The sequence below is a fragment of the Hypanus sabinus genome, chromosome 24 (genome assembly GCF_030144855.1).
Source record: "Hypanus sabinus isolate sHypSab1 chromosome 24, sHypSab1.hap1, whole genome shotgun sequence".
Taxonomy (NCBI): Eukaryota; Metazoa; Chordata; class Chondrichthyes; order Myliobatiformes; family Dasyatidae; genus Hypanus; species Hypanus sabinus.
The window spans coordinates 12,959,142-12,977,762 of NC_082729.1; the positions used below are offsets into that span (position 1 = coordinate 12,959,142).

General features: G+C 40.5%; 1 protein-coding gene across 1 annotated transcript in view; it reads right to left on the reverse strand.

The window, feature by feature from the left end:
* themis2 (thymocyte selection associated family member 2) overlaps window positions 1-18,621 on the reverse strand; it is a 79,594-nt gene that overhangs the window by 45,999 nt on the left and 14,974 nt on the right. The window contains exon 3 of the mRNA XM_059949294.1: window positions 6,252-6,689. Within this exon, the coding sequence (XP_059805277.1) occupies window positions 6,252-6,689 (438 nt within the window). The remainder of the gene's footprint in view (window positions 1-6,251; window positions 6,690-18,621) is intronic.

The following is an 18,621-nucleotide window of genomic DNA, read 5'->3' on the forward strand; positions in this document are numbered from 1 at the left end:
CAGCTCATCAAGTCAGATTGTAGACAGTTGAGAGGCCTTACAGGATTTGACTCATTTTGCAAGAGTCTGGTTCTCTTAATAGATGTTCCCTCAGTCCTGCATCTCAAATTCTGCCAAAAAAAAAACTTCCTTTATTTATCAGAGATCTCTGAAGCCAAAATTTTCATGTCAGTCAAGTATGGGCCAAACATTCTTCCTTTTGCCTAACTTCTCCTGGAAAACTTGAATCTATCCACCATTGCGGAGAGGGTTGCAATAATTCTTAAAGGTTTTAACAAGCTCTCTCAGCATTTCTTTGCCAGGTCTGGTTGTTCAGTAATACCCTCTTTCCTATGTACCAACCAGGTAGCAACTACATCACCAACATGAGAAAATCCGGAAATCCAAAGCAACACATACAAAATGCCAGAGGAGCTCAGCAGGTCAGGCAGCACCTATGGAAATGAATAAACATTTTACATTTCGGGCCGAGACAACTTCATCAGGACTGGAAAGGAGTCAAACCAAGAAGGTAGGGGAGAGGAGGAAGAAGGACAAGGTGGCAGGTGATAGGTGGAGCTGGGAGACGTTTGCCAGTTTGATCAGCCCATTGCCTCCTCTACTGCCACGATGAGGCCACACTCAGGTTGGAGGAACAACACCTTATATTCCATCTGGGTAGCCTCCAACCTGATGGCATGAATATCACCTTCTCAAACTTTCAGTGATTGCCCTCTGCCCCTTCACCATTCCTGTTTCCCTCTTTCACCTCATTTCCTTACCATCACCTCTTTCTAGTTCTCCTCCCCCTTCCCTTTCTTCCATGGTCTTCTCTCCTCTCCTGTCACATTCCCCCTTCTCCAGCCCTTTATCTCCTTTACAAATCAATTTCCCAGCTCCTTACTTCACACCTTCTCCTGCTCCCAGTTTCACCCCTCACAGGCTGCCTTGTCCTTCTTCCTCCCCTCCTCCCACCTTCTTAGTCTAACTCTTTCCCATTTCTTTTCCAGTCCTGATGAAGGGTCTTGGCCCAAAACATTGACAGTTTACTCTTCTCCATAGATGCTGCCTGGCCTGCCAAGTTCCTCCAGCATTTTGTCTGTGTAGCAACTGCATCAGTTTTGTTACCTTCTCTTCGTTAGCCAATGCCCTCTCAGTATAGATAGAAAATTCCTGCCTCTTTTTTTTCAACGAATCTGGCAAGTTGCATGCCCCAGAATCCAGTTGCTGAGGACATTTTATCTGCTCCACCTACCAATATTCAAACAGGTAATGTATCATCAAATGGGTAGAATCCAAGACTGTTGTTTCCAGTTACAACGCTTTGCCATGACCATATCCTACCTCAGTGGAGCTAGATTTGTTTAGTTTCATCTTGCAGCTGTCACACCCTACTTCTGTAAATTAAATGCAAGGTCTATCTCATTGTGTACCATTCAGCTTGCTCATCTTCTTTCTTTTCTTTTTACAATTTTTTATTCAGAAGAAAAAACAAGACTTACAGAGTGCAACACATAGATACATCTCAACATAAATTGTGTACATTCATATATTGTAATAAAATTGATCAAAATGTTATAGCATATCACATAAAGGTATACCACCCTGTAATCAAAAATTTAAAGATAGGTCATACATCATAAAAGAAATTTTTTATATAAAAAAAGTCAACCCCCTACCAACTACCAAAGAAAAAAGCTGATGGAAGATAATGGATAATTAGAAAAAAAAACATATTCGCTTAAGAAGAGAAGATAGAAATATACATAAAATCTGTGCACTGTTAAGCTTTATAAATTGGAAAAGTAATTTAGGAAAGGTCCCCAGATATCATAAAAAAATTGTTTTGAATTTAAGACTGAGCAGTGGATCTTCTCTATTGCTCTTCTAATACAGAAAAGCAAAGCCACAACAAGTTCAGAGTGGATCACATTATTAACGTGTTTATTAGTTCACCTGAAAGGGAAGGTATTCTTCCAGCCAAGTTTCGTCTGGAAATGTAGCATCAATCTAATGTTTCAACCAAAGCACTTTTATACTTAAAAAAAATAAAACAAGAGAACAGTACTGTGCCATTAAAGCCAGGACAGCTTCTTCCACCAGGCCATCAGACTGATTAATTTACGCGGACACAAATGTATTTCTAAGCTAAGTTGACTGTCTGTTGTATATCTTACTGTACATACTATTTATTACAAATTACTACAATTTGCACATTGCATATCCAGACAGAGGCGAAACAAAGATTTTTACTCATTTATATGAGGGATGCAAGAAATAAAGTCAATTCAATAATTAGGTTGCTCCATTCTATAACATTACTTTCCTTTATCCTTATCTAGTTCTCACATTTGTTCTTTAGAAGCTCCATCCTATTGTCAAAACATCCACCCTGCCATAAAAAACCCATCTCCTGTCATAAGACACACATCTTAATAAAACATTCACAGACCAAACCAGCAAAGCGCCTTGGGATTTCTTAGGTTCCCTCTTGTTCACATCACATTTTACAAACATTGCAAATCCATAAAGACTTCAGCGTTACAGATATATCTCCACAATCTCTTCCACTCCATATTTTATCACCCCAATAGGTCTACATCAGATACATTCTCACTGCCTCTCCACTCAGCCTTGGATCACCTAGACAATAGCCATACCTACGTCAGGTTGCTGGTTATTGATTGACTATAGCTCAGTGTTCAACATAATCATACCCTCCGTTCTAATCAACAAACTCCAAAACCTGGGCCTTTGTACTATTGTGTATTTAATATTTCAATAATATTAGAGTAATATCATAAATATCTTGTTTTAAAAGCATTTTTTGTTGTTCAATATTAGTAATTCATTATGGGTTATATATAAAAGTCATCTGACGGTGTCTGAACCCTTAGTGCCTAGGTGGCACATGGGGCCTCTCGGTTTCTGTAGCGGTAAAGATTTTACAGGGTGGGGTTGCTGGCCCTACAGCCAATCTCCAATGTGGAGGACCAGGTGCTGTATTTGTCTGGCCCTTCACCTGGAACCTGCCCAGCAAGGTTGAACTTACCAGGGCTGAAGTCCCAGCTGATATAGCTCCCAGGATCATTAAGGCACACAATCTTCCCCACCACAATAAGGAACAACACATAGGGAAGTTTACAAAAGTACGTGCATGGTATATATTATACCTCGCCATATGTGCACGCCTCACTAACGGTAAAAATCAAAGTTTGACTCATGTTCCTAGCTTCCTTGTTTTCCTTTCAATTAATTTTAATGCTTCATGGTTACAAAACATAACAGTGGCAAGGTATTTCTAAAATTAACCCGAGACGATCAATAACTAGCCAGTTGAAGTGCAGCGAGATGTTTGGGTTTAAAAAAAAACATGCGAGGAACAGTTATGTAAAAAAAAACAAATGATTTTTCAGGAACAGACAGGGACTGTCGAGTTAAGAAAGAAAGACAGAAAATGAAAGAATTCATGGGTGACAATAATAATAAATACAAAAGCAGAAATGGCTGGTTATAATCTGAAAGATTGAAGTGTTTGATTACACAACAGATCACTGTAGATGGAAAGATGGAGTAGTATTTTAAAGCAAATGGAATAGCCAATGAGAAACAAGTACCAATTTTGCTGCACGCATTGTGTTTAAAGGCCTACAGTTTGCTTGGATGGTTGACTGCTCCAACCAGATCAGCTGAAATGAGCTTTACTGATCTGGTAAAAGCAATGCAGGAACATCTAGAGCTGAAACCATTGTTGATTGCAGAATACCAAGTTTCATAAGCGGAATTAAAAGAAAGGAGGAGTCCATTTCAGTGACGAGGTTGTCTGAGCATTGTCAGTTCAGTAATGGGCTTAATGATGCATTGAAAGACCATTTAGTTTGTGGAATCTTCCAAGAAAACATTCAAGAACGGCTCCTAAGTGAAGCACAACTTACATTTATAAGAGCAATTGAAATTGCTGTATTAATGGAAACAGCAGAGATGCAATTGAGATGCAGTCAGGAATGAAACTGAATGCGAACAAAATTGCAGCATCTAAACAGAAACCAGCCAGGCTGAGCAAATCGTATTACTGTTATGGCAGGGGCTCACTTACACCAGACTATTGCAGATGTAAAGGTGAAACATCCAGAAAAATCCCCCATGAGGACCACAACCTTGTCATTGGGTTTAGAGGCTTGTGTGCCTCAGTGACCTGGAGAGCTATGCTGGCTGGAGTCAGGGCATTATGCTTTGGCTCTTGGTCAGGTCACCCATACCAAACAGGTCAAAGGGTAGAGGCCAGAAAGAATGGTGCACTAGTCCTCCAGGTTTGGCAGTTCAACTCAGGGCTAAAAACTTTGACTGATAAAACAAAATTGTTATGAAAGCAGCTATGAAGATTCCTCCTACTTCTGGGTGTGACAGTATTCCTGAGTCTCCACCCAGGACTTGCATGACTGACAGTAGTGTAAACAGAGAGGAAGCTACTGACGTGGTGAAGGAAGCATTGATCACTGCCAGATATGGAGGACCTTCAATGCTGCCCAAAATACCAGAGTTGCAATGGGCAGCAAGTTGCAGAAAATGCAACAAAGCATAAACCTTTGGCAGCAATTCCAGCCTTGAGTCTGTGTGGATAGGTCTCTATCAGTTTTGCACATTTGGACACTACAATTCCACCCCCACCCCATTCTTCTTTACAAAACTGCTCAAGCTCTGTCAGATTGGATGGGGCTGTTTACTCCCAATCCCTTTTCAAGTCCAGCCACAATTTTTAAATTGGATTGAGGTCTGGACTTTGACTTTGCCACTCCAGGACATTAACTTTGTTGCTTTAAAGCTATTCCTGTGTAGTTTTGGCTTCATGCTTGGGGTCATCGTTGTGCTGGAAAACAAATCTCCCAAGTCGCAATTCTCTTGCAAAATGCATCAGGTTTTCCACAAGGACTTCCCTGTATTCATTTTACCCTCTACCTTCACAAGCCTTCCAGGGCCTGTTGCAATGAAGCACCCCCACAGCATGATGCAGCCACCACCATGCTTCACGGTAGGGATGGTGTGTTCTTGATGATGTGTGGTGTTGGCTTATGCCAAAACATATCGTTTAGTCTGATGGCCTAAAAGCTCGATTTTTGTTTCATCAGATCATAGAACCTTCTTCCTGCTGACTTCAGAGTTTCCCACATACCTTCTGGAAAACTCTAGTCGAGATTTCATGTGAGTTTTTTTCCCCCCAAAAGTGGCTTTCTCTTTGCCACTCTCCCATAAAGCAACAGGCGAAGCACTCAGGCAACAGTTGTATGCGCAGTCTCTCTCATCTTAGCCATTGAAGCTTGTGATTCCTCCAGAGACATCATAGGTCTCCTGGTGGCCTCCCTCACTAGTCCCCTTCTTGCACGGTCACTCAGTTTTCGAAGACGGCCTGTCCTAGGTAGATTTACAGCTGTGCCATATTCTTTTCATTTCTTGATGATTGTATTCCAAAGGATATTCAATGACTTCAAAATGTTCTTGTATCCATCTCCTGACTTGTGCTTTTCAATAACCTTTTTGCAGAGTAGCTTGGAGTGTTCTTTTGCCTTCACAGTGGAGTTTTTGCCAGGATACTGACTCAACAGCAGTGGGACCTTCCAGATCCTGGTGCATTTTTACTACAATCAATTTAAACACCTTGACAGCACACAGGTGATCTCCATTTAACTAATTTATGTGACTTCTAAAACCAATTGGCTGCACCAGCGATGATTCAGTGAGTCATATTACAGGGGGTGAATTCTTATATAGTCAATTGTTTTGTATTTGTAATTAATTTAGATAACTTTGTAGAGATCTCTTTTCACTTTGACACAAGTCTTTTTCTGTTGATCAGTGTCAAAAAAAGTGAAATTAAATCCATTGTGAGTTAACGTTGTAAAACAATAAAACATGAAAACCTCCAGGGTGTGGGGGGAAGAGGTGCGAATAATCTTTATAGACACTATATATACTTACTGTAATTATTTTTTTCTATATTTATCATGTATTGCATTGTACTGCTGCTGCAAAGTTAATAAATTTCACGACATATACCGGTGATATTAAACCTGAATCTGATTTTGATACCAGTTTTAACTGCAAATTTCTATTCAAGATTATAAAGACATCAAGTAGATCATTTAATGAAAACTATATTTCCATTTTTGGCTCATTCACAATACATCAGTGTTTATGCAACTCGTATTGCAAAATGCATTTTATGATCTTGAATCTGTGTTAGAAGGAAATGAAAGCTTGTCAAGTTGATTACTTACGATTCATAATTGCTTGAATTTCATAAACTGGTGAAATGATCAGTTCCCCATTAAAATGATTGGGTGTGCAGACTCCTTCAGTTTCAACTAACTTTACTCTCCTTTTTGTTAGAGATTTTGATTCAATGATTTCCTTGACTGTGTACAATTTGTTATCTTCACATTCATTAAAATGCCCTTTTAGCAGTAATGGAAGCCAAACATGGTATTGCTCAGAACTGCTGTTGACGGTACAATCTGCATACATATGTCCCTCGTAGAGCTTTGTTGAAATGATTGTTATGGGATTTCCCTTCCGAACAAAAGCATGCTCAGTGACAATATCAGTCAAGGACTGGAAAGTGATTACTTCTGAACCACCTTCCTCAATTTCTCTTGACTTAATTATTTCTTCAATTGAGCTGAAAGGAAATTCTTCAGGAATAAGCTTGAAGTTCCCTGTGAAGAGAAAAAGCTCAAAGTAAGTTTCATTATCAGAGTATATGCATGTCACCACACACAACCCTGAGATTCATTTTCCTGTGGGCATACTCAGCAAATCTATAGACCATAACAGGATCAATGAAAGATCAACTAGAAGACAACAAACTGTGCCAATGCAAACATAAATAGAAATCAATAATGAGAACATGAAATAACAAGATGAGAGTCCTTAAAGTGAGATAATTGGATGTGGGAACATCTCAATGGATGGGCCAGTGAGTGTAGTCATCCCCTTCCCCCCTCCCCCAAAGAGCCTGATGGTTGAGCGGTAGTTACTGTTCTTGAACCTGGTGTGAGATCTGAGGCTCTTGTACCTTCTATCTGATGGCAACAGCAAGGAAAGAGCATGGCCTGGGTGGTGCGGATCTCTGATGATAGATGTTGCTTTCCTACAACAGCAATGATGTGTACGTACGCTCCTGTGAGATTTTTGTTGTTCTACGATACCGTACAGATTTGAATGCAATCTTTAGACGAGAGGTCACATTAGCAAGTGCAGACTCAAGTCTTGAAGAATCTCAACCAGCATTGGTTATCTGCAATGAATTCTGGTTTTGGCATTGGTTCGTTACTATATCTATCTTTGGAAAGAAACTGACAGGAAGACACTACAGTATGGATTGGAAGTGAAATATGAACTACCATTGAAATTGATATTGAATTTGTTGAAATTAAAGAAGTTAAGGCACCATTTCCTTAAAACCACCACAGTACAGTGAAGCTCATATGAGGAACTAACTAAGCTAAAGATGCAAGCACTGTTTCCTGGTAAACTGTTTACAATCATTTTTTCTGGTGAAATACTATTTGTTTTTGAGTGACCTTTGTCAATACACTGAAAATCAAAGTCCTAAATATTGAGAGGTCTCTATGAGCAGCTTATGAGTCTTCCATCTCCAAGGTCACCAGTTCAATGCCCTTGGAGTAGAAACAGCGTCCACCAGCAAATGCTTCAACCGATCCTTGGAGATTGGGCAGGTGAAAGTTTTTGGTTGACTCGATCTATTTTTTTTGCCCTCTTGTATCTCACCAAAACTCACTCTAAATTTAAATACAAATATATTTATTCCGGAGAGGCCGAGTTGTTGGGTGAACGATTAGTTGTTGTTGTACTGCAGATCATGGTCTTTCGTGGGGGCGTGCTTGGTGGGTGGAGGGTGCTGATACATATTTTTGGGCTGAAGTGAGTGGGGGAGGAGTAGGTCATTGCTTTGCTGCTGTTTGTGTGTGGAAGGGGTGTGGTGGGGGAGTTAGAGTTCTAAAGTTTTTGACTGTCACATTCTTAGGGGCACTTCTGTTTTCGTGGTTGTCTGTGAAGAACAAGAATTTCAGGTTTCTCTGATATTAAATGGAACTATTGAACTACTATATATTGCTGGGGTGGGGAAGAAAATGAGGCACATTCTGAAAACTTTACAGCAACAAGTCATGATAAATAAAGAGGCAAAAAGCATAACAAGGGAACTAACTGAAATAAAAGTACAGAGATTAACTTCGGGGCAGCTAAAAATTGAGAAAGAGTACATATTCAAGAGGCATGAACTTGAACCTGTCTTTTAATAAATGGTGGCTGGCCTGCAGTTATCTATTTAGATTTTATAGGAAGCAAGAGATGACATAATTGTACTGTAAATCTTTAATTTTATTTGATCTTCTTTACACTGAGCTGCATTCCTCGTCTCATTAAAACAGATGACATACTCACAGGCAAATCTATTCTGGTAGTATCTGGCTGAAGTCAAATGAGCTGTGTTACAACTCCTGGTGGGATAACATCTATAAGATCATAAGACATAGGAGCAGAATCAGGCCATTTGGCCCATTGAGTCTGTTCTGTCATTTCATCATGGCTGATCCATTTCCATCTTAGCCCCAGTCTCTTGTCTTCTCCCCATATCCCTTGTGCCCTGATTAATCAACAATCTATCAATCTCAGCCTTAAATATACTCAATGACGTGTCCTCTGCAGCTGCCTGTGGCAATGAAATCCACAGATTCCTCACTCACTGGCTAAAGAAATTCCTCCTCACCTCCATTCTAAATAGATGCCCCTCTATTCTGAGGTTGTGCCCTCTGGTCCTAGACTTCACCACCATAGGAAACATCCTTTCCACATCCACTCTACTGAGGTGCTTCAGAATAAGGTAGATGAACTCGTAGCACAGTTACAGATTGACATGTATGACGTTGTGAGCATCACTGAGAGAAGACTGTAGCTGGGAGTTTAACGCCCAATGATACACATTGTATGCAAAGGACAAGCAGATCAGCAGAGGACATGGCATGGCTCTGTTGGTAAAAACTGAAATCAAATTATTAGAAAGCAGTGACATAGGGTCAGAAGGTTTCGAATTTTTGTGGATAGAGCTAAGGGGTTGGTAGCTCATCTAGGAGAGGGAAAACTCCAATTTCAAACCTCCGCTGCCTTGCAGCTATACCCGCTCACGGGAAAGGCTTTGGGAGTAAACCCCGAGGAAAAATCCGAAGTCAGTTCCCGAAGGCGGCTGACCGCTGTACCCAGCACCGGCACGGCAACTCCTGCGATGCTGCTGGCACAAAACTGTACCGACTTTCATCATTCCTTTGGACCTGTCATCAGCATGGAGGGGGGCGGGTCCCACTGTACGGGCAACAGACGGATCTCCATATCAACTCTGCCCTGGCTGGCGCCCTGGAGAAGCCACTCCCAGTGACTACCAGAGGTGCAGTACCCATGGTCGACCATAACCAACGGAGGCCACACATAAGGGACTCTAAGGGTAAAAAGACTGATGGGTTTATATATAGACCCCCAAAACAATAGTAAAGATGTGGTCTACTAATTATAACAGGAGATAGAAAATGCATGCCAAATAGGACGGTTGAGAGGGATTTTAATATGCAGGTAGATTGGGACAATCAGGCTGGTGCTGGATCCTAAGAGGGGAAATTTCTAGAATGCCTATGAGATGGCTTTGTAGAGCAGCTCGTAGTCAAGCCCATTAGGGGGATCAGCTATTCTGGATTGGCTGTTATGCAAGCAATGAACCGGAATCATTTAGGGAGTGCAAGGTAACGGATGACTTGGGGGCCAGTGATCATGATATAATCAAATTCACCCTGATATCTGAGAAGGGGAAGCCAAGTCACTGTATCAGTATTACAGTGGAGTAAAGGGAACTACAGAGGCATGAGAGAGGAGTTGGCTAGAATTGGTTGGAAAAGAACACCGGCAGGGTTGATGGCAGAGCAGCAATAGCTGGAATTCGGAAGGTGAAGGATATATACATCCCAAAGAAGAAAAAATATTCTAAGGCAGGATGACACAACTGTGGCTAACAAGAGAAGTCAAAGCCAACATAAAAGCCAAAGAGAGGGTATATAATAAGGCAAAGATTAGTGGGAAGTTGGAGGATAAGGAGACATCTAAAAACCAACAGAAGGAACTTAAAAAGTCATAAGAAGGAAAAGATTAAATATGACGGTAAGCTAGCCAATAATATTAAAGAGGATATCAAAAATTACTTCAGATACATTAAGTGTAAAAAAAAGAGGAGAAAGTAGATCTTAGACCCCTGAAAACAATGCTGAAGAGGTAGTAATGGAGGACAAAGAAATGGTGGATGAATGGAATAAGTATTTTGCATCAGTCTTCACTGTAGGAGACACTAGCAGTATGCCAGAAGATCAAAAGTGTCACGGGGCAGAAGTGTGTGAAATTCCATTCTTCAGGGGAAGGTTCTTGGGAAACTGAAAGGTCTGCAGGTAGACAAGTCACTTGGACCAGATGAACAACACCTCTGAAAGAAGTGGCTAAAGAGATTGTGAGAGGCATTAGTGATGATCTTTCAGGAATCAATTGATTCCGGCATGGCTCCAGAATATTTGAAAAATGCAAATGTCACTCTATTCTTCAAAACGGGAGAAAGGCAGAAGAAAGGAAATACTAGGCCAGTTAGTCTGACCTCAGTGGTTGAGAAGATGTTGGAGTTGATTGTTAAGGATTTGGCTTCGGGGTACTTGGAGGCACATGATAAAATAATCTGTAGTCAGCATGTTTTTCATGAGAAAATCTTGCCTGGCAAATCTGTTGGAACTCTGAAGAAATAGCAAGCAGGACAGACAAGGAGGATCAGTGTGCTTGGATTTTCAGAAGGCCTTTGACAAGGTGCCCCACATGAGGCTGCTTAACAAGTTAAGTATTACAGGAAAGATACTAGCATGGATAAAGCAGTGGCTGATTCGCAGGAGGCAAAGTGTGGGAATAAAGGGAGATTCTTCTGGTTGGCTGCTAGTGACTACTAGTGTTCCACCGGGGTCCATGTTGGGGCTGCTTCTTTTTATGCTATATGTCAATTACTAGGATGACAGAATTCATGGCTTTGCAGCCAGGTTTGCAGACAATATGAAGATAGGTGGAGGGGCAGGTAGTTTTGAGGAGGTAGAGGGGATACAGAAGAACTTAAACATATTGAGAGGATGGGCAAAGAAGTGGCAGGTGAAATACAATGTTGGGAAGAGTGTGGTCATGCACTTTAGTAGAAGAAATAAAAAGGTTAATTATTTTCTAAACAGGGAAAAAAATCAAAAATCGGAGGTGCAATGGAACTTGAGAGACCTTATGCAGGATTACTTAAAGATCAATTTGCAGGTTGAATCAGTGGTGAAGAAGCTAATTGTGATGTTAGCATTCATTTTGAGAGGATTAGAATACATAAACAAGGATGTAATGTTGAAGCTTTATAAAGCACTGGTGAGGCCTCACTTGGAGTTTTGTAGGCAGTTTTGGGCTCTTTATTTAAGAAAGGATGTGCTGACATTAGAGGGTTCAAAGGAGGTTCACGAAAATAATTCCAGGATTGAATGGCTTGTCAAATGAGGAGCTTTTGATGGCTCTGGGCCTGTAGTCTCTGGATTTCAGAAGAATGACGGGTGACCTCATTGAAACCTATTGAACGTTGAAAGGCCTTGATAGAGGGGATATGGAGAGGATATTTCTTATGGTGGAACAGTTTAAGAATAAAGCACACAGCCTCAGAAAAGAAGGGTGTCCTTTGAGAAGGGAGACATGGAGGAATTTCTTTAGCCAGAGGGTGGTGAATCTGTGGAATTCTTTGCCACAAGCGGTTGTGGAGGCCAAGTCATTGAGTATATTTAAAACAGAGGTTGATAGATTTTTGATTAGTCAGAGCATGAAGGGAGAAGGCAGGAGATTGGGGCCGAAAGGGAAAATAGATCAGCCATGATGAAATAGTAGAGCAGACTCAATGGGCCAAATGGCCTAATTCTGCTCCTATATCTTATTGTCTATGTCATTAAAATTATTGGAAAAATGGACAGTGAAGATCATGTGAAATTACAGTGGGATCTTGATAAACTGCATAATGAGCTGCTAAATGGCAAATTGAGTTTAGTTTGGATTTTTTTGTTTCAAGGTTTTTCTGCATTTTTGTAAGAGTAACTAAAGCAGGACTTATATAGTAAATTTTACGGGATTATTATAGAATAAAGAGACCTGCGGTTGCACGTACTTAGTTTCTTAAATGTTGCAATGCAGACTTGGTGCACTTGCCTCATCAGTCAGAATACTGAGCATAGGGGTTGTTGCAGCCAATAAGATGTTGGTGAGGCTACATTTGGAGTATTGCATACAGTTCTGTTCACCCTGCTATAGGAAGAATTATCAAGATGAAGAGGGTACAAAATAACTTGCAAGTATTTTACTGGGACCAAAAGGCTAGAGGTACAAGGATTGACTGGATGGGCTAGGTAAGGGGTATCCTTTTGGAGGTTTGTAAAAGTTAGTAGCTAAAGTCTTTTTCCACTGGGCAAGGTGGGTCCAAAATTAGACAGCTTGAGTTTAAAGTGAGAGGAGAAAGATGTGAAAAGCTTGAAAACCAACTGGTCAATAAAAGGAAAGCCCTGCAGAAAAGTGATAGAGGCAGTACAATTGTAACTTTTAAAAGACATTTGGACAGATACATGGATGGGAAAAGTTTAGTGGGAAATGAAGCGAATGCAGGTAAATGGGTCTAGCTCCTTTAGGCAACTTGATCATCATGGAAACTTTGGGTTGAAGGGCTTGTACCTGAACTATGTGTAGCTCCATGACTATGAACCTCCTCTAGACACTTTCCCAAGCTTCCACACCCTTCCTGTAATGAGAACACCACACTCCAAATATGGCCTGATCCAAGTTTTATACAGGAGACTCCATGTGACTTGCTGACTCATATATTCAATGCCCTGACTGATGAAGGGAAGCATGTTTCATGGCTTCTTTGCCACCCTATCTACTTGTGATACCACCTTCCGGGAACTGTGGATTTGGATCCAAAACTCCCTTCTACATTTATGTTCCATCTACTGCCATTTACTGTGCGCATTTTCCTTTACATCGCACACTTGCCTGGATTATATATCATCTGCCATTTCTACGCAAGATATCCTTTTGTACTCAATGACAATCTTCTTCACTGTCCACGTCTACACCAATTTTTATGTTGTATGCAAACTTGCTAATCAATCATCTACATTTTTGTCCAAGTCACAGATGTCACTGGACAAAGATTTTGCTTCCTGAATACTTTTGGCAGCACTTTATGAATTTTGGGCTGCTTATCATGAAAATCACTATGAAATTTCCTTATCATGCAATTTTTTTTTGAAATCGCCTATACTTGTTACTTCAATTCATAATTCAAGTCAGAATAACTGATGCCAAGATTAAGGAAGGCATTTTGGTTGGTCCACAAATCAAACAGGTCATCAATGATAGGGAATTTGAAGGACTTCTAGAGGGACTGGAGGGAAGAAAAATTTTAAATCACATGGAAGGCATTCAAGGCTGTTGCTGAAAATGCTCTTGGCAACTACAGAGCACCAAATTACGTGCAGCTGGTTGACAACATGCTTCAGACATACAAAACCACATGTCACTAAAAGTTCATTCTTTACATTCCCCTTTTGACTTCCTCTCTGCAAATCTTGCTGCTGTCGGTGCTGAGCACGGTGAAAGGTTTCACCAGGACATTGCGGACACGGAGAAATGGTATCAGGGCAATTGGAATCCATCAATACTAGCTGTTTATTGTTGGACACTTAAGTGAGAAGCCTCAGACACTGAGTACAAATGAAAATCATCAACAAAACATTCTTAGCTCCCAGCACTGATCCCTGTGGAATAGACTTCCAGTCAGAACAGCATCCACTCCACCACTAATTCTACCCCAGCTACCTGGCTCCATTTGCCTCACACACTCCTCCACACCCGATTTCACCTACTGCCTGCCAGTCCCTACCTCACATATCCCACACAGAAAGAATCAGGTTTAGTATCAGAGACATGTGTCATGAAATTTGTTGTAATGCAGCAACATTGCGTTATAATACGTAATAATGAAAATATTAAATTACAGTAACTAATTCACTTTTGCAGCCAATCTTTAGGCCTGAATGTGGATTGTAGATTAAGTTTAAAATGCAGCCTTGTATAATAGTTCATAGAGCTGTGGACTTCAGTTAACTGATAAACCAGACAGTGCTGATTAACATTCATTTTGGGTGTCTGGAGTGTGCGTGTGTGTATAAAGAAGGAGGTCTGAAAACTATATTTACCGCAAAGGAAGCATTGTAGATACATTGTAACCATAGAATTGTCCTTTGATCTTCAGCATACAAAATAACATGTAATACTGGGTTGAACAGGCCTCTTCCTTCAGAGTGTCTCATTTTGTCGAATAAAAGACATAGGAACATAAGCAAGAGTAAGCCATCCGGCCCATTGAGCCAACTCTGCCATTCAATAAGATCATGGCTGATCTGGCCATGGACTCATCTCTACCTACCCGCCTTCCCCCTTCCCCCACACACCCAAATCTTTAATTCCCCTACTATGCAAAAATCTATTCAACCTCGTCTTAAATGTATTTACTGAGGTAGCCTCCACTGCTTCATTGGGCAGAGAGTTCCACAGATTCACCACCCCCATTAAATTAATAAAGTAGTGTAAAAAGAGAGGGAGAAAAAAAGTATGAGGTATTGTTCATGGGTTCAATGTCCATCCAGAAATCGGATGGCAGAGGGGAAGAAGTTGTCCCTGAATCATTGTGTGTCTTCAGGCTTCTGTACCTCCTTCCTGATGGTAGCCATGAGAAGAGAGACTCTGGCTATCTCTTGCCTACATTCTCAATCCCAATACAGGGTCCTAACCTGGAACATTGGCCATTCCTCTGCCCCCACTGATGCCGCCTGACCCACCGAGTTCTTCCAGCAGTTTGTTTTTGTCCAGATTGCAACATCTACAATCTGTCACATCTGCACCTTCAGCTGTTGTCCTCTCCCTAAGAAGAGAAAGGAGAGCAGCTGAAAGAGGCAGATTTGCCTATACATGGTAATGTATTTGCACTTTCTCAGAAAGGGTCTAAGCAGTTTACAGCAGAAAAGAAAAGAACATTTTGATCTGTGGTCACTGTTTTAAATAGGAAAAAATAGCAGCTAATCAGTTCCATCTAGAACTATCACCCTGTTACCTGGTTCCATTTATCATTTTTTGTTCTTATCAGATTAAAGCATCTGCAGCCTCTTGTCACCTTCCAATATCTGTCATTATCTCCACCTCTCTCCTTGCCTACAGAGGAAGCTCCTTGAAACAGTAATGTGATTATAATCTACAGTGCCAATAAAAGGTATTCACCCCCTTGCCCTAGGAAGTTTTCATGTTTTATTGTTTTACAGCATTGATTCACAGTGGATTTAATTTGGCTTTGTTTTGGACACTGATCAACAGAAAAAGACTCTTTAGAGTCAAAGTGAAATCAAATCTCTACAAAGTGATGTAAATAAATTATAAATATAAAACACAAAATAACTGATTGCACAAATATTCACCAGATCTACAGTCAGTATTTAGTGGATGCACCCTTAGCAGCAATTACAGCTTTGAGTCTGTGTGGACAGGTCTCTCAAATCTGCACCTTGCAGCTGTTGTCCTCTGCCTAAGCAGATGTAAACAATTCTGTGAAGAGAAGGGAGAGCAGCTGTGAGTGGCAGATTTCCCATGTTGGTGCTTGCACATCTGGACACTGCAAATTTTCCCTATTCTTCTTTACAAAACTGCTCAAGCTCTGTCAGATTGCATGGGGATTGTGAGTGAACAGCTCTTTTCAAGTCCAGCCACAAATTCTCAATTGGATTGAGGTCTGGACTAACTTGGCCACTCCAGGACACTTTGTCATTTTTAAAAACCATTCCTGTGTAGCTTTGGCTTTATGCATGGGGCTGGAAAACAAATCATCTCCCAAGTCACAGATTTCTTGCAGGCTGCACCATGTTTTCCTCCAGGAATTCCCTGTATTTTGCTGCATTCAATTTACCCTCTACCTTCACAAGCTTTCAGAGCCTGCTGTATGAAGCACCCCGACAGCATGATGCAGCCACCACCATGCTTCAAGGTAGGGATGGTGTGTTTTTGATGATGTGCAGTGTTTGGCTTATGCCAAACATGCCATTTAAATCTGATGGCCGAAAAGCTCAAGTTTAGTTTCATCAGACTATAGAACTTTCTACCTGCTGACTTCAGAGATTCCCACATGCCTTCTGGCAAACCCTAATCGAGATTTTGAGAGATTTTTTTTCCAATAATGGTTTTCTCTTTGTCACTCTCCCATAAATCTGCAATAGTTGTTGTACACATAGTCTCTCCCATCTCAGCCACTGAAACTTGTAACTCCTCCAGAGATGTCATAAGTCTTCACGTAGCCTGCCTCACTAGTCCCCTTCTTGCATGGTCATGCAGTTTTTGAGGACGGCCTGCTCTAGTCAGATTTACAGCTGCGCCAAGGGCTCCAGTGACTTGGAAATTTTCTTGTATCCATCTTCTGATCTTTTTGCAGAGTTTCTTGGAGTGTTTTTTTTGTCTTCATGGTGTAGTTTTTGCTAGGATACTGACTCATTAGCAGTTGGACCCTCTTCTGAGTTTTAATGGTGGTTGGAAGTCCAACTTAAAGGTTCATTACTGCCACTAACTGCACTGGAGTGTTGTGTAGAGAGTTGGGAAATAAAACCCCTACTAGTTCTTTATCAAATGAAAAATAGATTACCCCAAAGAGCCCTAAATATGTAAATAAAAGACAATATTGTGAATCAAATTAAAATCACTTCCATAACTTAAAAGTTTTTGAATGAAAACTGTCAATGCCCAAAGCTAGTAGTGCAGCCTGCATTTGCTTTCTTTCAACCTTGCACGCTTCACATTGTAAAAAAAATGTTCAACTGTTTCCTGACAACAAAACCTACACACCTGGGAGTGATATTTTCCAACAAGATACAAATAATAATTAAGTATACTATACCCAATTCTAAATTGAGTCAATATAATTCCTTTCCTTCTTATCTTACCCCCTTCTCCCATCACTACAATAGTTTTATGTATTCTGTAAAGGTGTCTCCCCTTATGCCCAATATTCCACAAGTCTTGCCATAATCCCCTAATTCTTAGCCCCACCAACCCCTTAGCTTCTGATTTACTAAGTGGCAGGTCAAACAATCAACCCACTCATTCCCCTCAACACCTCTATGTGCAGGGACCCTTAAGAGGCAGACATGAAGACCAATACTTTGAAGATGAAATAAAGTTTGGAGAGCTTCCAGCAGTAAATCTGACCTACTACTAGAATGACCTGTTTAAGACTAGTCAAACCTGAAAGAGAATCTGAACAAAGTATAACTTTGCAAGGACAGATTTCCTCCACTCATTGCAAGCCCAAATTGATGGCAACCAGCTCTGTAGTATACACTGATAAATAGTAAGAGGTTTATTTATTGATACCTGTAATTCAGGCACTACACACTGACATTCCCTGCTATACTATCTTTTGATCCATCAGTAAAAATGGTTAACATAGCACAATAATTTTCCTTAACATAGTGTTGAACCAACAGACTCATGTATATCAGGGTCCTTGGACTTCCTTAAATCATACAACCCAAGATCAATTAAAGTCAATGGAAAAAAACCACACTGGGGTTACTAAAAAGCTACAGTGGGACATATTGCACAATCCAGCAAACACGTGTTCTTAGCATGATAAGAACCCAGCCACCCAAAACTAAAAATACTCGTCTTGTGATGTTCCTAACAGTTTTACAACATACTTTTAACAGGGTGATCATTCCTCTGGCCTCTCAAGTATGTTAACAGCAACTTCAGCCTCTGCAACTGTAAGGGTAATTGTCCCATTTCAACCAGTAAAGCTGAAAAAGAGCACGACCTTACTGCACCACAACACAGTCTTAAAGCCTGTGCTTGTAATCACATCCAATCTTTTTAAATTTGAAGGTGAAGCTAATCGAGAAGCCACAGAGCTATAATCAAGTACCGATCTAATTAACGAATATAAATGATCAACACGAGATTTTCACGTAGCACCCCAAGAATACCCACATAGACACCCAAGGATATTTGATGCCCCTGTACATTTGTCAATAATCCAATAATCTTACTGATATGGAGCTTCCATGTCAGCTTATTATTCAGCCACATGTTGAGAAATCTTACCATGGACACTTCAAGAGTTCGACTACATAATCTCAAATTAAGTGCAGGTCTATTGATCTCTTTGTAAAACACACAACTTGTGTTTTCCAATCTAATTGCCCAATGTTCAACCTTATTAAATGCTAATTGCATCCTATATACAGTTAGATTGAAATTTCTACCTCTGATCCACAAGGCTCCATTATCTGCACAAAGTGATTTGCCCATCTCAGAGAATATCATTAATCATAATATTACATAATAAAGGGCTGCAAATACTGCCTCATGGGGTCCCATTCTTAATCTTATAAAAGCCCAAATATACCTAACCTACCCTCAACTGCAGAGAGCCCAAATAAAAAACAACAAAAA